Source organism: Grammomys surdaster, unplaced genomic scaffold (assembly GCF_004785775.1).
Source record: "Grammomys surdaster isolate TR1022 unplaced genomic scaffold, NIH_TR_1.0 275, whole genome shotgun sequence".
NCBI lineage: Eukaryota > Metazoa > Chordata > Mammalia > Rodentia > Muridae > Grammomys > Grammomys surdaster.
Window position 1 is genome coordinate 2,099,656 of NW_021604716.1, and position 27,416 is coordinate 2,127,071.

The 27,416-nt window shown below is 46.9% G+C and overlaps 1 protein-coding gene across 2 annotated transcripts in view; it reads left to right on the plus strand.

The window, feature by feature from the left end:
- Positions 1-27,416, plus strand: part of Btbd11 (BTB domain containing 11) — a 270,646-nt gene that overhangs the window by 221,401 nt on the left and 21,829 nt on the right. The window contains exons 5-11 of one of the 2 annotated variants that reach the window (XM_028776952.1): positions 13,866-14,031; positions 16,105-16,194; positions 18,079-18,180; positions 20,018-20,111; positions 20,223-20,358; positions 21,028-21,248; positions 22,630-22,808. In XM_028776952.1, the coding sequence (XP_028632785.1) occupies positions 13,866-14,031; positions 16,105-16,194; positions 18,079-18,180; positions 20,018-20,111; positions 20,223-20,358; positions 21,028-21,248; positions 22,630-22,808 (988 nt within the window). The remainder of the gene's footprint in view (positions 1-13,865; positions 14,032-16,104; positions 16,195-18,078; positions 18,181-20,017; positions 20,112-20,222; positions 20,359-21,027; positions 21,249-22,629; positions 22,809-27,416) is intronic. The other variant, XM_028776953.1, reaches the window with a different exon arrangement.

The window sequence follows — 27,416 nt, forward strand, 5'->3', positions numbered from 1 at the left end:
GAGAGAGAGAGAGAGAGAGAGAGAGAGAGAGAGAGAGAGAGAGAGAGAGAGAACAAGCTGTCTGTCTCCAGGCAAATGGATAAATAAATTATGGTATGTTCGTTTACTGGAAAAGCAGTGATGGAAATGAATGAACTAGGTTTGCGTGGTGATTGTACGGCTTAACTAATGAATATTATACAAAACAACATCAAAAAAGCAAGTTGGAGATGGACTCATGCAGAATGCTAATGTTCGTGTGGAGTTTGACAACGTGCAGAAGAGCTTACATAGTGTTAGGAGTTCCTAAGAACCAGACAAAGTATAAGGCCTGCATAGAGGTGAAGCGTGTGAGGTCCGGAAAGCAGTCGTCTCAGAAAGGAAGTGGTAATGACGAGACCCACGGTGTCCCGACACGCATTGCTTTTCTCGTCTTGGTTGGATGATGAGTAGGTGGGTCATTGTATTAGTCTGTGTTGTGTGTGCCTAAAATCATTCATTGCGTTGCTGTCAAAGTTATCTACTTAGCCAGCACTTTCCGTAGCACATTCAGGAGGCCAGCCCCATGTTAATAACCATTATTTAAGAAGTACTTCAATAAAGTTGAGAAATACTCTCTTAAAGAAAATTGAACAGACTTAAAAGAAAGAAATATGAGGATCTGGAAAGATGGCTCTGCAGCTAAAAGAGGATACTGTGCTTTCAGGGGATACAGTCAGTTCTCAGCATCATGTGGTGTCTCACAGCCACCGGTAACTACAGTCCCAGAGGACCTGATGCCCTCCTCTGGCCTCAAGGGTATCAAGCACACATGTGGTACACATGGATATATACCGACAAAACACACATGCACAGAAGATAAAAATAAGTAAATCTGAAAAATGTTCTCAGTGCTTTTACTATCCTCAACTTCTTACAAATCTCAACACAGCAGGTCATCCGTGACTGGAGACATGACTCCGTGGTTAAGAGCACTGGTTGCATTTCCAGAAGACCCGGGTTCAACTCCTAGCATCCATATAGCAACTTGCTACCATCTTTAACTCCAATTCCTGGGTACCCAGCAGCCTCTTCTGTCCCCCGTGGCACTGCACATACAAACAAGCAAAATATCCATACCCATAAAATACTTTAGATTTTTTAGAATAATTTTTTAAAGTTTTAAAAATAAAATATTTTTAAACGAGAACAGATGTCATCAAATTCCAGCTACATGCTTCCTAATTCTGTACATAGAATAGAATGGGACGAGAGCCACATGCATTTTTTTAATGGCTACTATAGTGGTAGTTAAGTAACTACAACAGAGATCACCACACCTAAAATAGTTACTACTTGGCTCTGTACAGCGTCTCGAGAGGCTGGTGCCAGGGAAATGCACTTGGGATTGTAAGTCTAAAGCATCCCTTCACCCTCAGTAACTGAGTTGTTTATTCATGCAAAGTGATAGAGGATGCTGTTAGTCCTTTTTGGAATCCCTTCAAGGGTGGTGCCTGCTTTTATCCTTGTATCTCCAGCATCCAGCACAGCATCTGCCTACACTGAGTACTCCCTGTGTGCCTCCCTGGATTGACTGAAATGTAGAAAGCATTTATGGTGTGGATTGATAGGATACATACTTGTTAGCTACAAGAGAGGCAGGAGACCTTGGTTTGGGTAAGACAGGAGTCTGAAATTCTCCCTCAGGTAACAAGTCAGGGGCAATCAATCTGCAGTTGTCACAGGAGCCATTAGGTCAATACCAAGCCCTTTCCCTCTGTGACTCCACCAACCCCTGGATAGTGTCTTCCTTGACTGTCCCTGCCCAACAGGACTGCATCTATCCAGTGGGAAAGGAGAAAATGAAAGAGCAGGAGATGACACAAATCACCTCCTATTGGTCAGCACTTTGTCAGATAACCACACACACCTGCAAGGGAACCTAGTACATATAGTCTTTATCTGAATAGCCATGTGCCCACTTGAATATCTGAATCCTAAAACAATCCATGGAGGTCTAGAAAGACTGTGGAGGACACCAAGCAGTGTCTGCCAGGAGAAGTGTACATTTAGAGCTTGCCCCTTTAGTCAGGGACCAAATGCATTCCCTGTAGAGAGACTTTATTTTCACCTGTTTTAAAAAATAACCACAATGCCGGAGCAAAAGATCTATAATGCTCCTTCATCATTTTCTGCTCAAAATAATATGGCAACAAATTCAGATAAAGACATTTCTTCCACCATCCTGGGTGTTTGCAGCCCTCGCTTTTGAGATAAATCTTTGTAAGCATATTTGAACAGATCCAGAATTTCCATCTTTGGGATAGATAATGGCAGTGGGCTCTGTTGCTAACTGAACATCAAATTCCAAAGACAAGGCTTCAAGGCCCCTTAACATCCCTCCTAAGGCAGGAAAGATGAGCAGAATGGAGGACAGTGAGTCTCCACGCTGGCTTTTCCTTCTCTGGGGCGGTTTAATGAGCCAGTTCTTTTCTGTGCTTTTTGGTAGTAGTGTTAAACCACAAGCAGGCACAATTCCTGGACCAAGATTTCTCCCAGGAACTTTGCAAGCATCGAATGTTCTATTTGCTGCGATAATACCATTTTTCTCACTCTTAGAAACGTGCGCAGAGATCTTGGTACAACTTACTGCAGCACAAAGAGCCATTGAATTGTTAATCTTTCTGCTACTCAACAGCAAAGGGAAAAGGTCATCAATCTCAGGACTCGAAGCCTGTGAAAGGAGTTAGAGGAAGGAAGTGTGCTGAGCAGGGCGCTGGGGGCCACGTGTGGCAAGTCTGGCCTACAGCCCTCTGATTTGCTATTTCAGGACTCATTTCTAAAACCACCGTCTGATTGTCACACTCACGGAATCCTGTAACGGGAAGCTCTTGATGTATACGAGGTGATATGTAAGTACTTCATCATTTTGCAGCAGGCCTTATCAGCCTCGGCACCAGTGACATTTGGAGCCTGATAATTTTCTGCTGAGGTATGGGGCATAGGTAGCCTTCCTATGTGTTACCAGCCGCTGTGTCCCTGTCCGATGGTTACCAGCAGCACTTTCCTGACCAGATCCTACCAGACATTCCCTCAATGCTGAAGTCACCTACTGGCTGAGAATCATTAATTGACCTAACCCTAAAGGTATCCAGATGTGACTTAGAAGAAAGATGGGATTCTGTTCTAAATTCATCTGTGACTCACACAAACAGGTCAACCCTCTTGCCTCCAGTTTCTTGACCTTAGGAGAGACAGAGCTGAGCCAAGGGAGCTCTCAACTTTGACGCTAGGGACACGGCAAGTCAGAAGCTGTTCCAAGAAATGTGTCTCCACAATATAATTTTGGGGAAGCAAGACAAATAGGGAGAAGATTTGAGTGAGCAGCGGGCCATGCATACAAGGAAAAACCATAGGGAAATGGGTATCTGCAGTGGGAATCTGCTCTTCTTGCCTGGCAAGAGAGGAAATACGAAGTTGTTGAGAGGCGGGGACTCTCCTGTGAAGAAGTTGCAGGAAACCCTTCCACCAAAAGGTTGTGCTTAGGAATCCTCAGAGCTTTGAATTCACCCCAACACCTGGCATTTGAAGAGTCTGGACAAACATGGGAGTCCTTTGATGACACAGAGAGATGACAAAGTCAGGTAACAAATTCAGGGTGCAGCCCCAGCCTGCCTGTATTCAAATCTCAGCTCTCCACTGACCATGTGTCTATGGACAAATTCTTAGCCTCCCTGAGGTATAATGAAGATAAATTTTATAGGATTAAAGAAAAGATAGAAGATTGTATCTATGAATAAGCACATATATATATATATATATTATATATATGTATATATAATATATATATATGTGTGTGTGTGTGTGAATATTTTATATGTTTTCACATGTATGCATTCACATATATGAAGTCATATATGCATGTGTTTGTGTAACGTTAGAAGAGTTATTGGAACACTGTAAATGCTACATCCATGTTTGGTCTTACTATTTGAGAGAGAAGCAATAAAGTGTTTTGGAATGGTGTCTAACCTGTGGCCTGTCCTGTAGCTAGTGCAGTGTGTAATGTACCAAGGGAACTTGGTAGCAACGAACTCTTTAAAGTTGGCTGTGTCAGGGAACATAAAAGGCAAGGTCCTACTTAAGCCTGGCCTTTGGAAAGACATGGAGCTGGGTTGAAATGAAGCTACAAGAAGTCAGGTGAGCACCACAGCTTACTCCTTCCAGTCTGATTCCCAGCTCTGAAAGCAGGCTACTAAAACCTGCCTTAGGGGCTCCTGTTGTGGTAGCAAAATGTGAGGGGGTGTGGGCTGCATCAGGCTGCTCTCTTACTTACAAGCTGTGTGAGCCTTGGAAGGTGCTACAGAGCCTGGGCATCTCAGTTCTCCTCTGTAAACAGAAGGTAACAGCCTTCGCTTGGAAGGTTGCTTTGAAGATTGATTGGGATATTTTATGTAAAATGCTTAGCAAATCAAGTGTTGTGTGTGAATGTCTATAATAATTAATATAAGCTGTAGAATGTCGGGGAAGCTGTTTGTAAGTGCTTAGCAGTCCACTGATTGTCATTCCCAGCATCCTCTTCTAGGATGCCCATTGTTGACCAGTGGCTTGGGGAAATCATATCGTGACCCAGATTACCACTGGTACGGTCCTAGGCAACATAGTATATCCTCTCATGTTCATCCTTAGCCAAATACCTCAGCCTGCATCCCATAGTTAGAAACTTCCAGTCCCTTCCACATGAGCAGGAGAATGTGGTTTTCTCCTACAGAGCATCTCTGCCTCACACAGGCCCCTGGCTGTCACCTGCAAAAGGAGCTATGTTAGTTGCTTTGTCCAGATGGCCTTCCTGATGCTGGGACCCAGATGAATGAGAAGAAGACACATGGATGATGGAGTGAAAAAGATCCCAGAGCAGAGCAGGCTATCAGCGGAGCCCAGGAGATGAGAGGCTGTAAAGGGTTATGCCCAGAGGGGCCAGGCTCCAGTACAGCTAGAAGAAGCCTTAGTAGTTAGGAAGCCCTCCCAAGAGTTAGGTGATTGCATGGTTGGAAGATGGAGATGGCTTAGCTGAATCCCTGCAGAGAGAACCTGAAGCTACATAGTGATGATGTTGAGCAGTCTACAGCATCACTCTCTGCTGAGTGGTCCCGGGTGTTTCCTCTAAGCCTCATTACAGATCTTGGCATTGGATACTATAGTGTGGATGGAGACACTGAGGTGTACAGAGACTGTTACCTGTCAAGTCGAATAGCAACTAAGAAGAATGGGGACTGGCCTTGGGTACTAGGCTTTGGTGCCTCATGACAACACATGTGCTTTGGTGTCAGACACTGGCATGGTTTGAACGTAACATGTCTCAGCCCCCACAGGCTTATGTGTTTGGATACTTGGTACTAGCTGGGGCTTAGCCGCCATAGTCCTTGCCTGTAGAATGGAAGAAGTGGTGGTGGTGGTGATGGTGGTGGAGGTGGTGATGGTGGTGATGGTGGTGGAGGTGGTGATGTTGGTGATGGTGGTGGAGGTGGTAGAGGTGGTTGTGGTGGTGGGGTGGTAATGTTGATGGTGGTGATTGTGGTGGAAAATCAGTTGCTGTAGCAAAAATTAAGCACCCAGAAGTGCTTAGCATACCGTAAGCATGCAGTATGGGGGAAGTGATTTTTATTACTGACTATGACTGAATCTCTCTGACTTCTATCATCACAATTTGCTTCCAAAACCCCTGCTGACTCCACACTCCTTCCAGGAGCCAGGTATCCCCATGGATTGCCTCAGTTCCTTGATTCAGTGACTCTTGTTAGACACAATGTCTAACTCGAACTTAGAAGCACTGTGTGACAACACTGACCTGTGTAGTTGGCATCTGAATTGACTTCTTCCACAGACAGTGTATTCTTTCCAGTTTGTCCTTGGCTTTGTAAGGTATATTTGGGGACAGTATATGTACAGGAGAATGTCCCTGTTTGTGTGTGCACACAGGTACACATGTAGAGATGGAGGTCCATGTCTCAGTGAGGTTCATCCATTCAGCAAGGCTGGCTGACTGGCCAGCAAGCTCCAGGGTACTCCTGTTTGCACCCAACCCCTCCAGCACTTGTGTCAGTGTGTACCACCATGCCAGGCTTTTTATGGGAGTGCTAAGATCCAGCTCAAATCGCCATGCTCTGTGGCAACCACTTACCAACTAAGCCATCTCTTCAGCCGTGTGATTTTCACGTTCTGCACAAACGCTCTTGTTAAGACCTCCCGAGGGTTATCTCAGATGACCCACAGCCAACATCCTGGAAGAAAAGTGTTACTACAAAGCTCACGTTACAGATGAGAAAACCAGACGACAAAACAGTAAAACCACTGGCCCCCAAGACCGCATAGCTGTTAAATGGCAGAGCTGGATTTGAGCCTAGTGAAAGACGTGGCAGAGTTCAAGCTGGCCTGGAAGCGAATACGCACATAAAGGTGTCTGGGCACCACCAGAAGGCATTTGTCACGCAGAAGGCATGGAGTGATGGGCAGAGTGTGTTAGCTCCTTGCCCACGTGCACCCTCCGTACAGAGGAGAATAGGAGTCCATTCGCACCCTGCACTCCAGCTCTGAAGCCCTTCTGAGGTCACGTGTCTGAGGCATAGAAGATACTGAGCCAGTCTATTGGGGACTTGGGCACTTGAGAAATCAGAGAAATTGACCACTTAAATAGCTGACCTCTTGCTTAAATTATTGCGATTTTTATGGCACCATTGAAAGCCACTCAAAGAGAAAACCACAAACACTGGTTACCTGGGGGAAGCCCCAGGGGACAGGCTTAATATATTTCTGCATAAATAAGTCAGGAATGGAGAAGGGAAGACTTATTTGCTTGGACCACAGGGGTCCCGGTTGCAGCATGGAGCTTCTGCAGGGGACTCTCTAGGAACAAATAGAGCTGTAGCCCTATCCAGGCAAATGTTTCAGGGATGATATTCTACAGAGTTCAATTCCCCTGACAAAGTGGGTTGAACAGGAAGCCATGTTTCACACTTTGTTGGCAGATGGGTTTTACCTGCATTAGTGTGCTCTGCTCAACTTGGCTTAGAGTCAAGAACCACTGTTTGCTCTGTGCCTGTGTGCTGTGTGGTAATAGGTATTCCCTAGGGCTGTGCTTAAGAACGAGTTGGGTCAGGTGGTATGTGTCTGTAATCCCAGCAGCCAGGAGACCAACTTGGAAGGATGGCAAGTTCCAGGCCAGTATGCACTTCATAACAAGACCCCAGTTTGGGGAAGAAGGTTGTCCAGTGGGGCAAAGAATAGTCTCTTCAATACGTGGTATTGGGCAAATGGAATATCCACATGTGGAAGAATGGAATTAGACCCTTATCTTGTACTATATACAAAGATCAATTCAAAATGGATTCAAGACCTAAACTTTAAGGCCTAAAACTGTAAAATTGCTAGAAGAAACACAGAAAGGAAAATCCATGACATTAGTTTTGGTAATAACTTTTGGATATGTCCATAAAAAACAGGACAACAAAATCAAAAGTAGTCAAATGGAATTGCATTGCATTTAAAAGCCTCTGCCCAACAAAGAAAACAACAGAGAAGAGATGGGTCGGCAGAATAGACCATAAAGGATACCCAGCATGTAGTGCTTACACAGAGCAGGACATGTCTGCAAACACATATCTGATACGGATGGAGCAACCAGAGTATATAATAAACTCAATTCAATTAAAAGATGTATTTTTTAATGCCAAGTGTCATTACTTATTAGGGAATTGCACATTAAAATCACAATAAGCTACCGCTTCCTACCTCGGAGAATAGTGATAGTCAAAAAGACATGGGAAGGCATAAATGCAGCCATTGTGGAAAACGTGTCGGTGCTTTATCTTAGGGTTTCCATTGCTGTGAAGAGACACCAGGACCAAGGCACTCTTATAAAGTTTCCAGCATTTCATTGGGGCTGGTTTACAAGTTCAGAAGTTCAGTCCATTCTCATCATGATGAGAAAGCATGGCATTATGCAAGCAGACTTGGTGCTGGAGTTTGAGAACTCTGTCCAGTATGATGTGTGTGTGTGTGTGTGTGTGTGTGTGTGTGTGTGTGTATCTTCAAAGTCCTGCCTCCACAGAGACACACTTCCTCTAACAAGGCCATACTTTTTCCAATAAGGCCACACCTCTTAATAATGCCACTCCCCATGGGCAAGCATTCAAACACAGGAGTCTGTGGGAGTTGTTCCTTTACAAACCACCCCATTCCTCAAAGATTTTTAAAGTTTATTGCCATAGAGTCCAGCAGTCTTACTACTGGACATGTGAAGGAAGTCAATAGTCAGATGGGGGGGGAGAGAGAAAGAGAGAGGGGCTGGAGAGATGGCTCAGCAGTTAAGAGCACTGGCTGCTCTCAACTGAGTTCAGTTCCCAGCAACCACATGGAAGCTCACAACTGTCTGCAATTCCAAGATCTGACACTCTTGCACAGACATACATACAGGCAAAAACACCAATGCACATAAAATAAAAAATAAAATGTGTTTTTTTTTAAAGAAAGAAAGAAAAGAAAGAACTGGGAGGAGATGAGAAAGGGTGCTACAATTAGGATGTAAGGTGAATAAAAAATAAATTATTGAGAAAAAAGGAAGGAAGGAGAGAAAGAAAGGAAAGAAAGAAAGAAAGAAAGAAAGAAAGAAAGAAAGAGAGAGAGAGAGAGAGAGGGAGGGAGAGAGAGAGAGGAAAATGGAGTCAACCTAATTGTCTATTATCAGATAAATGGGTAAAGAAAATGTGGGGTGTGTGGGGTGTGTGTGTGTGTGTGTGTGTGTGTGTGTGTGTGTGTGTAAAACAAAATACTAGCTAGTTAGCCTTCCAAAAGGAAATTGGGTCTTCACAACATAAGTGGAGCTGGAGGGCATTGTGTTACTTGAGATAAGCCAGGCATAAGAAGACAAATAGGTGGTGTATGGTCTCACTTGTGCAATCTGAAATGTCTTTCTCAGAGAAGCAGAGAGGAGTGCAGTTACAGACCCTGAGAGTGTGTGGGTCTCAGAAGCAGAGACCAGTGTGGTTACAGACCTGAGCATGTGAAGGGTCAGGAGATATGTGTGAATTCAAGGATACAAGTTTTCAAGGAGACCGCAGGAAACAAACTCAGAAGATTTGTTATAAAGCACTGGAAATATAGTTTATAACCAGGTGTTACATACTTGAAAATTGCTGAGCAAGTAGATTGAGGGCTGCAGAAGGCATGGCCCGGTTGGTAGATGGCTTCTCTAGAATGCATGAGGAATAAAAAAAGTAGATCTGAACTGCTCTCACCACAGACAGGCAAAGCACGTAAGATAACACGTTTATTGTCTCAATCTTCCCAGTCTACTGTGCACACGTATTCCAAAGAAACATGTTACACATTAAAAATATATATGTATCCTTTTTAGCAGTCGGTTCAGATTAAGTATTAATTTTTAAAGGAAGAGCGCATGGTGCTCACACATCTCTCCCCTATGAGTTTTTGCTATTTGCATTCAACTCTGCTTTGCCTATTAGCAGAGAACAAGATGGGTGTGGTCTTGTTCCTGGTCTTAGACATGCTGGTGGGGGGAAAAAATAAAACAAATAGAAAAAAATTGAACTAGGGGCTGGCAACATGACCCAGCAGGACAGGCTCTTGCTGTGAATGGCTGAAGACCTGAATTAGATCTGGGCTCCGTATAGTGGAAGGAGAGAGCCGATTCCTTCAGTTATTCTGTGATCTTGACACGTGTAATTTGTCTGTTTACATGTACGCATACGCAGACATGCAAAGAGAGAAGGGGGGGAATAATTAAATGATTTTTTGTTTGTTTTTAAGAAAGATAATCACTAACTGTGGAGGTGCTACTAAGGGGATGGAGAGAACTAGCCAGGAGATGGTGTGGAGACAGAACTATGTACTTCTGTATTGGTGGTGTGACCCAGGCCTCCTCATCTATGATCAAGCTTACCCTTGAAGGACAAGGAGGAGCCAGGCTTACAAAGAAACCCAAGGAGGCTTTCCGGGGGAAAAGGAACTTCTGAGACAAGGTCCTTGGGGCAGGAAAGACCTTGGTGTGTGGAAAGGGCAGAAAGGAGCAAAGTTGTTGATGTAGGAGGAAAGAAATGTGGGCAGCAGGCCTAGCTAGGCCTTGCAGACGGCTCTGTGCCAAGAGCCAAAATTTATCCTCAGTATACTGGAAGGCTTTAGAAGACTTTAAGCAGGGACCTGCTGGGAGCTGCCAGGACCTGCCTATACTGACATTCTGACTCTGTGTGAGAGGTGTCATGGGGAAGGGAGAAGGATATCAAGGAGACTAGTAGGCTCCTACAGCATTCCATCCAGAGATCTGTGCTGGGACTCAGGACCACAGAGGGCGGAGGAAGGAGATAGACTCGAGACTCAGGTGCAAAGTAGCAGCTATTGGGATGGATATTGGTGTGAGATCAGATTCGGGTTTCAGTACCTTCCTGAGCAGCAAAGCCAATGGCCAAGGTGAGGCAACCAGGAGCAGGTTCAGAGAGTGGGGACAGAGGTCTTCATTTAGTTCCAGTTTGGAAATGCTAAATTTCAGGGTCTAAGAGAGAGCTCACAGTCCAGCTCCAGTAGAAGCTACATGTATAAACACAACATGACAGTGTGTTCCAGGACCCTTTGATCCCCAGCAGGCAGAGGCTAGCTCACGACTGACACATGCCAGCCTGCCCCTTAGCACCTGTGTCCCTGGTAGTGCCTTTGCCTGTTTCCTCAGTTGGCGTAGGCTGCACGGAGCACCTAGCCCCTGGGCTCACTATGATGATGGCATGGGTTAACACACAGAAAGAGCTTAGAACTCCACAGTAAGTATTCCGTGAATGCCAGCTTCCTGTAATAACGATTATCATCATTTTAGCTGCAGTAATTTTCTTGCCATTTGTCTCTTTCTAATTAAAATCAAGAACTTCAGGAGCTGGTAAACACTTGTGATGTTCTTAGAATTATCTGTTTACAAGCTCATGGGTTCTGTGAACCCAGCATCTACCTCCTTCCTCTGGGGCTCCTTGGCATGGGGTCCGAGACAGTAGGCACAGGCAGGGCTCGCCCAATCACGTAGAGTGCAGCTTGATTGAAGGGGTGGGGAAACCCTGCTTATCTGAACAAGATCATTAGAGATGGACAAGCAAGAGGAAATGAGTAGGTGGGTTTTTCTGTGACTGTGATCACTCACATCTGTCACACTTGTTTTTAAATGTTGTTATTGGTGGATATCAATTATACATACTGGGTTTCATCACGACATTTTCCATACGTGTAAATTATGTATTTTGATCATATCCCCAACACTGTCACTCTTCCTGCACCCCCTCCACTGCTGAGCTCCCTCCCTCTTTCCAAACAATCCCTCTTCTGTTTCCATGGGTTTGGTTTGGTTTTTAATGACCCAGTGAGTCTTGTTAGAGTTGTTTACAGAAGCATGGGCACATTACCAATGGCTACGCCACTGAAGAAAATTTCTTCCCCCAGCCTCCACCAAGAAACCATTAATTACATATATGTCTTCAGGGAGTGGTGGGTCCTCCTGAAACCCCCACCCTCACCCCATGTGAAGTGTTGACAGGCCCAAGATTGTACATATCTTGAACCAATAATCACAGCTACTATGAGTGCAAGGGTGTAACAGCTATGTCCTGCCAAAAAATCAGTCTCACACACACTCACACACACACACACGCACACACACGCACACACACGCACACACACGCACACCCTGGCCCTTCCCCAGCACTCACGTTCTTTCCTCAGGATGGGAACTAAGCAATTCCACAAAGCAGCCTTTTCCAGCATTGCTAGCATCTAGCAGAAGAAAGGTTGTCCATGCAATGAATGAAGTCTGACGACTCCCAGAGATTTACACACACACACACACACACACACACACACACACGACACTGTATTTAGAATAGCATGCATAGATTTGCACTTACTTCCCCTGGAGGCCTCTGTGATCTGTGTTCTGGGGTCTTGACTGTTATTCTGATGACACAAAAGCTTCCTTGGACAGTTTTGGGGACCATTTGTCCTTTGGATAGAGTTGGCCGCTACACTAAAGGTGACGGATCCTGAGTTTCTCTGCATATTTAGCTTTGCCCTTCTCCAAAAGAAAAAAGAGGAAATCCAGTTAGATCTCCATCTTCGATAAACAATGGGTAAAGCTTTGGTATAAAGATGCCCTTTTGATTTAGCATTTATATTTACCTAATCGGGCAATGCTTGACAAAGTCAAAGCCCACATGTACTGAACCGAGAAGCGTAAGGCACAGCTCCATTCTGTGCCTAGGATGCTGATGTCATGTTTGAAGCTAGGCTCTGAGGTCCCTCCATCCTCTCTCACCACACAGGCAGCTGTGTAGCTGAAGGGTCTCTGTGGTCTTGCCCCTCCTCCCTCAGCTACCAGCACACATGCCCAGAGGTTGATGCTTTAGAAACACTGGGCTCCGTGGAAGCCTCACACAGCCTGCCATGTCTCACCTGGGCCCTTGCTCCTGCTGGCTCTGCACAAAGTGATTTATTTGTCTTATTCCTTTCCTCTGCCCATACCTACAACCACAGCTCAGGGGCCACCTTCCTAAGAAGCCTAGGCTCCCCCTAGGCTGAGTGTGGTGCAAAGGGGCTTATAGTCTCATAACATTTTCATTCAGAAATAGTCTCTGAACCCTCAGTATTTGTATTAGATACATGGGATTATGGCCCTTGCCTGTCTTCTCCCTTACCAGACTGTGGGCTTCCAGCAGAGGGATGCTGACATGACCCTAGCAGGCACTCAATCAATGCGTAGTGGCTTGATGATTGGTTAATGATTATTGATGAGTTCACTGAGGCTGGGAGAAAGTACTAACATCCTTTCACCATGAAGCCTGTACCCTCTCCACTGCTTCCCTCCCCCCCTTTCCTGGCCTCACCTCTTTCCCCCTGAACTGGCTTGCTGAAGCACCTTGCTGTCTCCCATTTCACCTAGCAAGCTCTCCGGCTTGTTCTGTTTTGAATGTAGGGACTCCATCCTGTGCCCCGTCCACTGTCATTTCCTATTGCCTCGTGTCTTCTCCTTCGTCGCTCGGATGGACACAGGCAAATGCCTGCTCGGAAGTCCACAGCAGAGTGTGAACTCACTCAAGTCATACTCAGTCAAGTGAACAAGCAAGCAGTAGATTCTGCTCTTGGGAGGTAGGGTAGCACAGTAGATCCAAAGACTGGCTCTCCACACATGCTACTCTGGTTCAAATCCAAGCTGCCACTTGTAGATGGAGTGGCCTCAGAAAGGTTCCTCATTCCTGGGTTTTTGTTGTTGTTGTGGCTTCTTGTTGTTGTTGTCGTTGTTGTTGTTGTTTTTGAGGTTGAAAGTCCCGCATAGGAATTGTGCCTTCTATTCTGTGGGAACTGAATAAACCAACTCACATACAAGGTTTAGCAGAGGTCCTAACCGATATAAACAGTGCTTAAATATTTGCATAATGAAATGATTCTTAGCTGAGGATGCTACTGGCACACTGTGGAATCAGACCCAAGTGCAGTAAAGACAGAATTTAGAGCCACCAGGAAAAGGGGGAGGGGGGGCGGTAGTGGGGAATATGAGGGAGGTGTTGTTTGGTTGAGTTTTTTGAGACAGGGTTTCTCTGTGTAGCCCTGGCTGTCCTCACATAGACCAGGCTGGGCTCGAACTCAGAGATCCACCAGCCTCTGTCTCCCGAGTTCTGGGATTAAAGAGTGTTCCACCCCTGCCAGGCTGAGGCAGTTGTTTTAAATGGGAACCTAGAAAAGGCAATCCGTAGGAAATGCAAACGATTCGGTGGGGCTTGCTAGGACGTTTGATCTCAGGGACCAGAAAGTGGGGAAAAGCGGCTGCACCCACGTGACCATCTCTCACCCCCCCCCCCCCCCCCCAGGGCGGACGACTGCTTTTGTGCTTCTCGGAAGCTGGACGCAGTGGCCATCGAAGCCAAGTTCAAGCAAGACTTGGGCTTCCGGATGCTGAACTGTGGACGGACCGACCTGGTGAAGCAGGCAGTGTCTTTGCTGGGGCCCGATGGAATCAACACCATGAGCGAACAGGTACCAATCTGCTTGAACCTCTTCTCCGGTGCTTAGACTGAGCGTGAGCAGCTGACGGGACACAGGCTCCCTCTGCTGATAGATTAAAAGAAATTAATGCCCCTCCCCCGTTTTTTCTCTTTTTGAGTGTTTGGGGGATTTTTTTTGTTTTGTTTTGTTTTGTTTTAATTTTATAAAAATACACTGGTCCATCTTTATGGAAATCACATGATTGTTGCAGCTAAAATTTAAAAAGGAATAAAAATCAAACCTATTCCAGAAAGGAAATAATGCCACCAACTTGGCCATCGTTTGTATTTAGGACTCTGCAACCTTCAAGTCTCTTTATTGGCATGTTAAAGTCTTTTCTCTGCCAGTCTGCTGTTGGTTCCAGACAGATCTAGGCCATGCCCACTGTGCTCATGGGGTGGGTGTGTTTAAAGACACCAAAGTCAGACTGGGGACCCTAGGGCATCATCCAGACATGGCAACACCAACCAGATCCTGAAACTGGTACGTGGGAGGTAATCACAAGTCACAGAGGGACTTTGGGGATGTGGTGGGGTCATAGACTGTGAAAGTGGACAGCCATTCTCAGTGTGAGCCTTGAGTGCGGTTATAAGAGACAGATGGGGTTTCTCCCACAGGTAGCTCTTGCAAAGAGCTCCCATGAAGGGGACAGAAGGGACTATTTAATGACAACTAACCACTTTCTTGGACACCGTCAGGGGTCCTCAGTACAGGATCATGTGTATCTTTTATGTTTAAAACCAGGGGCTTATTTATCTGGGTTTTTTCCAGTATTTTTTATTCCAGATACCTTACAATGTTACTGAATATTCTTTTGTAAGTTGCTTTTAGTGCCTCTATAACGTGATGACTGTTTGTTTATTAACCATCCCCCCCTGTCAGATGGTTAAAGTGTTTGTGAGTACTGCTGAGCTAAACGTACTTACACAAATCTTTGTTCCAATCTCTATTTCCTTGGGGAAGTGTTTCTTTAAAACAGACGTGTCTCAAATGCACCAGCCTTTCCTGAATCCTCAGTCTTTGGTTCTCCCCCCACGCTTCCCCCTAGGAGTCTGACTAGTCTTTGCACGCCTCTGGTTATATACGCATTCCCTTGGAGTCCACATTCCTTTTGTCTGCTTTTTATCAGCATTATTACTGTTTTCTTGTTTACTTAGAGGGATCCGTCCTATATTAGGGCACAGAGTCCTTTAATGTAACAAATGCATCTCAATTTGTCAGTGACTTTGGAATTTTGCCTATAATGTCTTCAATTACACCGCATCAATGCTAGAGTACCGTTCATGTATGACATACTTCATCGAGTTTACGCCTAGAGACGGATGCAGAAACCAGCTTGGCATCGCTTACGATTTTAATTCTTACTGGCTATCTCTAGTAAAAACGAAGGTTATGTTGGTGTATAGGGTGAGACAAGGCTGCAGCTGAGCATCTTCCCAAATAACTGCCTTCACAACCCTTTGGATGGACAGCCCCACCCCTCCCCTGTGGGTTGTGAGGCTCGGTTTGTGATGAGCAGGAGTCAGAGCAGGGAAGGTTTTCCTGAAGGCTGTCCTGCCTCAATTGCCTTGTGCCTGTATAGAGTGACAGCAGAGCAGATGTCAGTGAGAGTGGCCATAGGGACACCCAGTGACCTTTGGCTTGTCTGACCCAAGGCTCATATAGAGCAGCAAGGACACCTTGTCATTTTGTGAAAGATACAAATGTCAAAGACACTATTTGTCATAATTAAATACTTTAGGGTTGATATTACAGAATCCAGAAAATTCCTGAGCCCCACTCCCACCCCATTCCAATCAGACACTTGTTTTAAAAACATAGGTCTGTTGTGCCATGAAAGCCCTTCAACTTAAGCCATGATCTCAGGGCTAAAAGGTGACGTCACCTCCCTTCACTCCTCCACTGTCGCTTCCGGAATGTGGAAGGTTGTGACCCTGAGCGTGACCGGGCTCCATCTGCTCATTTGTCCTGCCAGAGTCTGAGTCCAATAAGACGCTCCATGTGTTTGTCGACTGACCACGGCCACCTTGTAAACATCTCCATCTCTGGTTTTAACCACCGCAGGGCATGACCCCCTTGATGTACGCCTGCGTCCGTGGGGACGAGGCAATGGTGCAGATGCTGCTGGATGCCGGAGCTGACCTGAATGTGGAGGTGAGGGTGCGGAGGGCTGCAGGCCCTGCCAGCCCAGACTTCCCCTCCCCAGTCACCTTCACCTCACCCTTCCGGTGCCCGTGGCCCTGGTGAAACCACCTGGCAGATTGTGACTTTTCTGAGGCCCCAGCCAAAGTCCCAAGTAACTACACAAAGTCCCTGTGTGTGCTTCGTTTAAAGAAATAGCTGTAGCTATCGGGACCTCTGGCTTGTGCTAACTGAGCGGCTCCTAGCTCCTGACACATCCTTTCCAGGATGGGACAGCAAACTCCCACATTCTAGTCCCTTCCTGATGCCTGACACATGCTGGGCTGACCGCCCTTCCACCCCACCCCCCACCCCCCATCCCCCCCAGGCTGAGGTTTCTCTTCTCACATCTCCTGTCCTCCCTAGCAGCCCCACTGTCTCACTTTGTTGACCGAACTATCTTAAGTCTACCAGGACGGGGACGTAGTTCACTGGGCTGGAAATTGAAGCGCCCCTCCCTTCAGGCTTTAGAATCAAGACAGGCTTAGGTTCAAGTTTTGAGCATCAGGGTGACTCATGAGATGGAGGAGAGTCCCCGATGCACACATAATTGGGTGGAATCAATACCAAGCAGAGGCACCTCGCCTGCTTAGGGGTTCCATTCATAGGAGTTGCTCCAGACCCCTCCAAGGCTCAACCTAAGTAGAATCTCACTTTTTTCTTCTTTGCTGCCTGAAGGCCTGCTCAGGCCCTTGGGGGTTGCAGATGTCAAGGAGATTGGCATGCTGCCGCCTCCAATCGGCAGCTGCCGAAAAGCTTTTAGCTTCAAAATTAGATACATGCCCTGGCAGTGTTACCCTGTGCTTTTAAAAAAAATTATTGGTGAGTTTTATATTCATCTGAGGAACCATTTTGGACCCTAACAGTTTCGAGTTATATAGGGACTATCTACCCTGTTATGGGTCACTGTGCACCACAGACCCCTTCAAGGTCCTCAGCTATAGAGGACTTCTCTGATCCTCCTCTCCAGTCCCTCCCATGTGTTTCCCTCAGTGCCTTTGTGTCCTGTAAGGACACTCTGGCCAAGGTTACATGCCCCGGAATGCTGGAGAGAACACCATGTGCTAGTGTTAATATCATAAGACCCCAGTTGCCAGCTTCCCTAGTACATCCCAGCTTGGTATATGTTCCAAGGACTCCCTCCATCCTGAAACCGTGCCCCTCATTATTTTTTCTTGGTATGTTCAGGGCAAGTTCCGTGCCTGTGTTTTCAGTTACATGAGGGTTCTTGTCAACTATGAAGCCAGAGCTGAGCCGTGAGCAGAGTGGCAGGAACATCATGCTCAGACGAATGACTGTCTTCTCTACTGTGGAAGCATGAAGTAGTCCCTTTCTTCCTCTGGGATTAGCTGCCCTCTTTGAGGGAAGGGTGGACAGAGCATTAGTGACATTTCAAGCTACGTCACTTCCCATAGCTCTCAGAACTCTCCTTAAGCAGAAAGAGGGAGAGAGACATAGAAGCTGGCTCACTGGACCACGCTTCTAAAGCATCTGTATGAGTGAATCGTCTTTCAAGAGGGAAAGAAAAGGCACAGAACACATTCTCAAAAACCATCCCCTCCCCACGCCTGTTGATAACTTCCCCAAAACACAGTCCTCTGATGGCCTGATTTCAGAAAGCTACTTCAACACCTCTTCTAACACACATAAACAAGACCAGCTCCAATTCTGGCAAGAGGTTGCCTGGGGCCTCCAACAGGGGAAATCACTACCTGCAGTCACCACCACCTCCAAGGCACCTGTCAGGATCTCTTTGGTACCCTCCTAGCCTGTGTGCCTGGCTACAGATAGGCTAGATTCTGCAAGCCTAAATACTGTGAAGGTCACATTTTGAAAATAACTTCAATTTGTTTATAGGTTGTCAGTACTCCTCATAAATATCCATCCGTCCACCCTGAGACCCGCCATTGGACGGCTCTGACTTTTGCTGTGTTGCATGGACATATTCCTGTAGTTCAGGTATTAATATATTTCCCTATCCACATCTGACCGTTAACTGTAACCTCCTCCATGATGCAAATCAAATTCTCTCCCAGCATGCATCTCCCTGAGTGATTCATATTGGTTAATTGCAATTCAGTGTAACATATTTTATAATAAAACTATTATATGTAGGTATCTATTTGGCCAAGCATTAACCAATATGAAAACATCACATACCTACATGCAGCCTCACGTACAGAGTGACAGATCTGTGGAGCTCTTCCTTGTTGCTCTGAGGTGGGACTTGAGCTGTTATTCTGTGGATTGGCCCCTTTTACTTGTCTTAACATGACTGTGAGACGTAGCCAGGCTCAATCCCTGGAGGGACTCTTCCCTCAGGTGTGGCCCTGGTGTTCTGTAGACTCCAGTGGTTTCCAGCCAGTGGGAAGAAGCATCCAGATCAACAAGGGGATGTCTGAAAAACCAAACTGGTGTGAGTCTTGACTCTTGAGAATCAGCTCCTGGAGGTCTCCAGGAGTCCCCTGTGTCTTCTGAAACAGCTCCAAAGGTGGTGACATGCCTGTAACTGTGATTCTTTGAGGGGATCATTGTCACGTTTTCTAACTGTGGTAGGCTTGATGGTCAGTGAATGGCCTGGGTCTTAAGGTCTTTACCTGACCAGAAGACGGAGATTGGATCCAAGTCCAGGACCACGCCGACCCCCACAGCAAGGGCAGAGCTTTTGAGATAGCAACAACATGGCTCTTTGATGTGGCCCATGCTTCTGAATTCTGTCCCGCAGAGAGTAGGGTGGCAGGGAGGACAGCTCAGCAGGGTTGGCATTTCACAGGAACCGTTGTTGTTTCCTGGCTATGGGGAATCCTCGTGACAGACCCGTAGGGTATTTCCGGAGGCTGAGTGTGTGACAGGGCACCCTTGGGGCTGGCTTCTGCTCGTAGAATATCAACCTCGGCCCCCTCCTAGCAGAGGGGGATCTAAGAAAGAGGGTAGCTGGTGGCTTCTGGAGACCCCTTGATGAGCAGTGGCATCCTTGGTTATTCATTCAGAAAAGGGACCGGCTGAAAGGCAAGCAGAACTTCCTGGTAGTCAGACTGAGTTCCTGCAGCAGATTCAGTCACAGGGCTGTAGGTAGGCAGTGAGGATGGGGGATTCTCCCACATGTTACATGTGACATGCAGACAGCACCTTCATCGAGAGTGGTGAACCGGCACAAACAGAGCCTCTGCCTCCTTTAATAAGCTCGCATGTCTCAGCAAATGCACTGAATGAAGGCAGGAGAAGCAAAATTTCTGCAGCTTTTGCTACATTACCGGATCTTGCTGGCCAGAGAACTAACTAAACACCTCGCCTGTCCTCAGAACCACCCAGGGGGTTCTGGGAGGGATTGTCGCCCTGGCTGACTGAGCATGTCCCTGGAGTCATTCATAACTCCTGAGCTTCGGTAGGTGAAAGGGGCCACTTCAGTTGCCCTCTGAGGCTTGTGATAGACCGAACCGTGGAGACTTGCAGCATTTGGATGCTTCTATCTCAGTGCTTCCAGAAACCTTACTATACCTGATACCCTGGACAGCCTGTTAACATACAGACTCGTTCAGAGTGTCCAGGCTGGGATCCAGAGACGCAGCCCTTCTAACAAACTCTCTAACACACTCTTGTGCATGGACCACTCTGGGAAGTCTGGGGTTCTGGAAGATGGGAGAGGCTCCTTTTCTGAGATAAAGTTACCTCAGTGCACATGGTAACTAACTTGGGTGAAGGGGACACTAGTGTCTGACTGATTTCTACCAGTGCACTGATGTCTCCTTGTGATGCATGCTGTTCCAGTGTCTCAGTGACCATTCTTCCTCTGCAGCTCCTCCTGGATGCTGGGGCCAAGGTAGAAGGCTCGGTGGAACATGGCGAGGAGAACTATTCAGAAACTCCTCTCCAGCTTGCAGCGGCTGTTGGTAAGTTACCAGTTCCAACTCAGGCCTGGTTTCTCCACTGTGGCCTTTGCTGTACCTGTGACTAGTTTTTTGTTTTATTCTCTTATGAAATCCCCTTCTCTGGGCTTGCAGGAAATTTTGAGCTGGTTAGTTTGCTGTTGGAGCGTGGTGCGGATCCCCTGATAGGAACCATGTACAGGAATGGAATTTCTACAACCCCCCAGGGTGATATGAACTCTTTCAGCCAGGCCGCAGCCCATGGACACAGGTAGGCTAGGATGGGCCAAGGCCGCCAGGTCCCAAGAGGTGCTTGTTAAAAATGTAGATTCCCAGGCCTGCCCCAGACCCATTCTCTCTCTGGATGTGGGGCCCAGGAAGTGGGGTGGCCCAGTCTTCAGGCCTAACTAGACTGCCTTCACTCACGGATTCACTCATAGATTCACAAGAGCTAATTCCCTACACTGCACATGCGTGCAGACCAACATGTTCTACTCACTCTCAGCCAACTTTAAGCACAAGGATGCATCACTCTCGGCCAGTATGGGTCAGAGTCCATCACATCAGTTGCCACGATGTGAGAGTTCACGTAACAACAACAGAGTTCTTCACGTTTGCCCATGTCCTGTCTAGGTTTCTTTCAGAAACCTTATCAGATTTTATTACACATTACCTCAAGGCGAACAGATTTATCAGAATAACACTCAAAAAGGCCAGAGTTCCAGAACCTTCTGGGTATTATTCCTCCTCAAATCGTTCTCCAGGAGATGTGGCCAGTCATACCCCACTATCTCCTTCATCCCCAAAGCCTGTCATCCACAGAGCCGCCATGTCTCATTCCTGATCCTGAGTGAGCAGCTTCCTAACCCCTCATGTGCCTCTGTCCCGTACAGCCACTTCCATCTCTGAGTGTCTTCCTCTCTGGGTTTATGATTGACAGGAATGTGTTCCGCAAACTGCTCGCTCAGCCAGAGAAGGAGAAGAGCGATATCCTGTCCCTGGAGGAGATTCTGGCTGAGGGGACTGACCTGGCAGAAACAGCCCCGCCCCCCTTGTGTGCCAGCCGCAACAGCAAGGCCAAACTGAGGGCCCTGAGGGAGGCCATGTATCACAGCGCTGAGCACGGCTACGTGGATGTCACAATTGATATCAGGAGTATAGGTCAGTCTGAGCGCCACTCACCGCTAGACACAGCATGCGAACACACACACAGCCATGCATGCATGCACGCATGAAATGGGGCACACACACACATCATGGGGTCTCAGGGAACTTCTCCTTCACTGGTTAGAACATTTCCAACACTGACCCCACAGACAGCAGCACCCTGCCTCCCCTGAGGCTCTACGCTTAAATCATGTTGTCCTGATTCCCAAACTCTGCACCTTGAGACAGATACTTAAATCACCTGGGGAGCTTGTCTGAATACAGATTGCCAGGCCCTGCACCCAGAGGCTCTGCTGTTGAGGGTCTGGATGGATAAAGGCTGGAAATCTTTATATTTAACAATCACTCCAGGTGGTAACCCAGTGGTTGAGGACTTCCTGTATAGAACACCCATCGCCACTGACACAGGGTGACCATCAGGCAAGGACAAATGCCTCCTCATTAGGACGTTTCCTCTGAGCCAACAGGAGCCATTCAGGCAAGCAGCAGCTTCTTCTTGTGTGAGCTAGCCCAGAACTGTCTCATTGGTGTGTCTGGGACTCAAGGTTAGGCTAGCACCAGTCTGGTAGCTCTAATCTGGCAAGGAAGGGAACAGTGAGACATGGAAATGGGTCCCTAACATGGCAGGCTAGAAACCAAATAGAATCAGTGTTCTGGAAAAAGCCTCTGACAGGTTGACTGTTCAATATATGAGAAACTTACACTGTCGAGTCTATCTTGCGATTATGAAACTCGGGCTCGGAATGATCTACCTATTCATTTTGAAAGAGGTGAGGGATGCTGTCCTTGTTCACCACCTCACTGCACATTACAGCAATCATTTCCTGAAGATACTTTGTTAAAGGAGAAAGACCCGAGGAGATGCTGCAGATGGAGATGTCTCACACAGGGGACCAGTAGGGGTCCCCTTCCATTGATTTACATGTGACTAGAGATGGTCAACTTCTTTGATTGATTTCACTAGTTCTTAGCTTTCATCTGAGTGTGGCTGTGTCATCTCATCCTGGACAAAACTCGCTCTTCCCTGAGTCCTTTTCTCCCCAGTGAGTAGAAGGAAGACCGTGGACTCAGAGGCATAGATGCATACGAATGAGTAACTAAAAGATTTTACTCAGTGGTTGGTACTGTGAGATGCAGCCCCCAATAATGAGGAGCATACGTAAGCAGAAGAGGATGAGTTACGATCTTCAATTTCAACTTCTGCAAGTCCTGCCTGCACTCACTGAATGCTGGTCCCTTGGTCTCATAGCTTGGTAATGTCCTAGACAACGGCCAACTTCAAGATAAAAATATTCCTGTTCCTTGATTGTTTTCTTCCCTCCCCTCGCCTGCCCTACCCTCCCTCTGGCCCAATGCCTTCCCCTGCCCCGTCCAGGTGTCCCATGGACTCTGCACACATGGCTGGAGTCACTTCGGATTGCCTTCCAGCAGCACCGCAGGCCTCTCATCCAGTGTTTGCTCAAGGAGTTCAAGACCATTCAAGAGGAGGAGTACACAGAGGAGCTCGTCACCCAAGGCCTGCCCCTCATGTTTGAGATCCTAAAAGCAAGCAAGGTACAAGGAGGGTGAGGGTGGGGGCTCACGGATCTGGATGGTCCCTTGCTGGGAACCAACGGTCCCTAGCATCCCTCCATCCCAGCCACAGGTGGCAAGCGTATCCCAGCTGCCTGCAGCTACTTGCACAATTACAATCACTTGTGAGGCAGCTTTTTGGCTGAGCATGTGCTGTACACCGAGGTACTTAGGCACAAGAGCAGGTTAGGGGCCTTTGACTCGTGGAATTTTCACTCAAGGGGATAAGACCAACACATGTGCTCTAGAAGCATAGAAGGCTAGTTGCCCTGGAACAGGCCAAAGGAAGCAAAAGATTCAAAAGGGGAGGAAAGGGAGCTTCCCCAAGGTGCTGGCACTGACCAGGCCTGAAGGGACAGTGGGAATCAAGTAGGAGGAGGGAAAGGGTCCCATCCTTGGACCTAGGAGGAGCCTTTTCACGTAGCTTAACAGTATGTCCTCCGTGCAGCCCACAGGCTACAAACATCCCAGAATAACTATGAATGAAGCCCAGTATCAAATCACAGTATCAAAGTGTTAGACACCTCTGACAGGAGAGCCAGTTAGATGAGCTTCCTTCTGACTCCTTGGGGTTCACACCTACCAATGCCTCCATTCCCAGCAAAGGAATCCCACATTCCCACTGCCTTGCCAAACATCAGTCTTGTTCTCTAGGTATCATGAGAGTTGTTCCATTAAATCCCTGTGGAGTTACCCATTTGGGAATATTGTAAAGACGCTCCAGGTCCTCCAGGGGTGTATGGGCCACATCTGTGTATGGATGGGAAGTACTGACGTTGGGTAGCCTTGATGAACTTGCTCCCTGCTACCTGTTGGAGTCAACAGCCAAAGACAAGAGAAGACTGTAGAAAACACCCCAGCACTGTGACCAGGAGAAGCTCTAGGGAGGACCTGTCTCCCTGAGAGGTTCTAGAGAGTTCATACCCTAAGCCATCACATCCCACAAGGACTTGGACTCATATAGCACAGTGGTTAAGCGTATGTTCCCTGAAGCCAAATTACAAGGGTTCAAATCCTGGCTCTCCCACTTACTAGCACTTTAGCCCCAGTCAAGTTTCCTAAACTCTCTGCCTCAGTTTCCCTGTCTGTAAATGAGTCAGTAATCATTCGGGCCTCTCTACGTGGCCTTGAGTACAGAGTGCTGAAAACTGCAGTTCCCTTCCATTCCACCATGACAGCAGGTAAAAACTTTCTTAGAGGCTTCAAAAAGCTAGTTAGATGATGCCGGCTTTCTGTGCTTCCCCAGGACCCTTCTGTAAGCACCAGCCCATGGCACTTGCATGCAGCGGCTAGCTGTGCGTACCTGGGTCACATGTCACCTCCTTCCCTCAGGTGACAGTGCACTGTAAACATTACTCTCTCCTGTGCCCTGAGTACCCTCATTCACAAAGGGAATTGGGGTGTTTCCCAAACCCATTTGTCTGTGGAACTCTTTCATAAAGAACTGTCTTAAGACACAAATGAAGATTTTTTTCAAAGATCATGCATATATATTTAAGTACAATCATTAAGAATATTTAATTTAATTACAAGCTAGCCACTCACTTAAGCATATTTAAGGTTAAACCCTTATCATCTTCCCAAACACTTCTAGATGAAGCCCTAAATTTGTCTCTAACAAAATGGAGGCAGGAAGATGGGTAACTAACTCAGAGACAGCCTGTCACCACCACCACCCATCCGCTTTCAGAACATCTCAGAGCCTTGGGGCCAGAGCACGTCTCATAGGTGTGCTGGTCAGTGCTCATCCTCAAGGCAGCCTCTGCAGGCCGCTGCTGGCCGTGTTTAGTGTCCCTCTGTGCCACTGAACTTCCGGAGAGTGAGCCTCAGTGAGTCCAGGGAGAGCAGAACCTGCTGGGAACGCTTCAAAAGCAAACTCCTCCTCCGTCCTCCTCCAACTTAAAATAAATGAATAAAGGCTTTCACCTGAAATTACCCAAGAGCTACCTCAGTCAAAAAGCATTCCTGGATGTGTTCCCAGTGTCTATATTCCAGCATTTTCTGGCTTGTCTGGTTTTAACTTTGTTCCAGGCTACAGCGGAATTCCAGAATTTATTGAAGTACCTTGGATTTATGTCTTTTGGGTCTTTATTTGGTTTGGTTTGGGTTTTGTGTAAATGTCACTTTGAAGTATGACATACCCTTAGAAAATTTCCCAAATCCTAACTGCAGAGCCTAGTGAGTTTCTATCAGCTAAACAGCACTAGACCACAAAACACAGCATGCCTAGCACCCCAAGGTCCTCTGTCTCCTAGGCCACCTAACAAGCCATTCCTCTCTGACTTCTAGCACCCTGTAACTAGCTCATTTAACTAGCATAGCTGAGGGTATGAAGAGCCTTCCACAAGCACTCCAGTGTGTAGCACCAGGAGTAAGTGGGTCACTGAGTCACCAGCAGCCCTAACAGGAACATGTTGAAAGGCAGGAAGAAGGAAAGGCCCTTGCCACATGTGAACTAAAACCTGCTCCCTGGCAGCCATGCTGCCTATCCAGGACAGGTGACCCAGAGACAACACAGGTGGTTCCATTCTCTGAAGGAGCAGGCCTAAAAAGAATGGTACAGCCAGGAGGAAAGAAGGAAAGAGGGTTGATTTGCTTTCTCAGGAAGCTCTAAGGAAACCCTTACCTGTATGGCATGCTATCACATAGACTGACCCATAGGAAAACATACAGTTTGACATAAAAGTGTGCAGTCAAATATTCCCCCAGCATGCACTGGTCCACCATCCCCATGCATGCACTGGCCCACCATCCCCCAGCATGCACTGGTCCATATCCCCCAGTATGCACTGGTTCACCATCCCCCAGCATGCACTGGTTCACCATCCCCCAGCATGCACTGGTTTACCATCCCCCAGCATGCACTGGTCCACAATCCCCCAGCATGCACCGGTCCATCATCCCCAGCATGCACTGGACCACTATCCATATTTTTCCTTCACCATCTTTTTTTATTTTTTTGAGTTCTAGTTGAATTGTTTGTTCTTTTGTTCTGTTTGAATTGTTGAATCCTAAGAGTGTGTGTGTGTATGTGTGTGTATGTGTGTGTGTTAAATACTAGTCTTTTGCTAGCCATCAGGTTTCCCCTCTGTAGCTTGTCCTTCATCCTGTTACTTACTGCTAGTATTTATTGACTGTCCTTAGCATCATCAAACCACATTTTCACACGTTTTACAGGGGATACAAAGTATATTAAACCATAGCATCTCATCATGAGGAATCTCTCCACCAACAGAAGACAAAATATGATTGTTTGAATTTAGAAAAAAAATCAGTCTGCTACTTGTCATAGACTTACTGGAGGCCTCTGCATGGTATTTTGGAAATAAATCTCTTTTATAATTTTTTTAAAAAAAGCATTCTGGCTGGTATATACCATTATTACTCTATAGAAAGCATCTCGGATCTCAGCTACCCTCAAACCTCTTTGAGGTGTATGTCCAAAGTCCCTCATTGGACAATAGCTAGCAGCAACACCCAAAGTATAAAAGATAAAAATAAAATGTCAATCGAAGCAGAAAAACCCGCAAATAATCTGGACTAGGAAGTCTCTGAGTGATACTCCAAGCTCAGTGTCCTTCCACCTGTCAGACAGCTGCCAGCAGAAGACAGTCACTAAGTGAATTCTGGATCAAATCTTGAAAGCATCAAAAAGTCCCCACAAATCCCCAGAGACAGCTCGCCATCGTCTGAGCAGAGCTCCCAAACCATCGCCTCACAAACCTTGAAAACGGGATTCAGTGTAAACACTATTTGCTAAAACTGCTTAATTTATCAACTTCAGAGAAAACACTGGAGCGGGACAAGTGTGTGCTCAGCACTTCCCCCCCCCCCTTACACCCATCCATCAAAGCCTTGTTAGGTCTGTCCTCCTCCACTTCCTTCCTTCTCTACATCCCTCACACAGCCCTGTCCTCACAGCCTCTGTCTTCCATGTGTGTCACGGCCTGTGCTGGGGAAGTGACCTGCTCTGGACACTAAAGCCAGGTCCCAGGTTTAATGCTGATAATCACCCACGTTGCAAAGTTCTTCTGTGTGTCCAGGGGCATTCTAGCCATTCCAAACTCACCCCTCCTCATACGGAGCCCTGGAGGGAGGAGCTTCTGTATCACCATCTCCATTTGAAATGGTGGACCAGAAACCTATGTGGAGGGGATGCTGAGGAGCCAGGATTTTAATCCAGGCAGCCTGGCTGTGGCAAACCTCATGTTCTCAACCGTAAAGTAACTGTCCCTCAGTTCCCCCTTGGATTTGTGTGCAGTACATGTTTCACTATGAAATGACAGTTTTGTCTTCGTGGATGAAAAATACAGACATCGATATGCAACCATTGAGCCTTCTGCCAATGGGAAGGTCACCCCACATCTGCTGATATCACGGCCAGTGGCAGCTGCCTTGAAAGGAACCTTGACTGTCACCTACCCAGTGGTTCCCTACTCATGTGCACCCTGCGGCCAGGATTTGCCCAGCTCCAAAAAAAGGAAAGAAGGAAGGAAGGAAGAAAGGAAGGGAGGGAGGGAAGGAGGGAGGGAGGGAGGGAGAGAGATGGAAAATGATAGATAGATAGATAGATAGATAGATAGATAGATA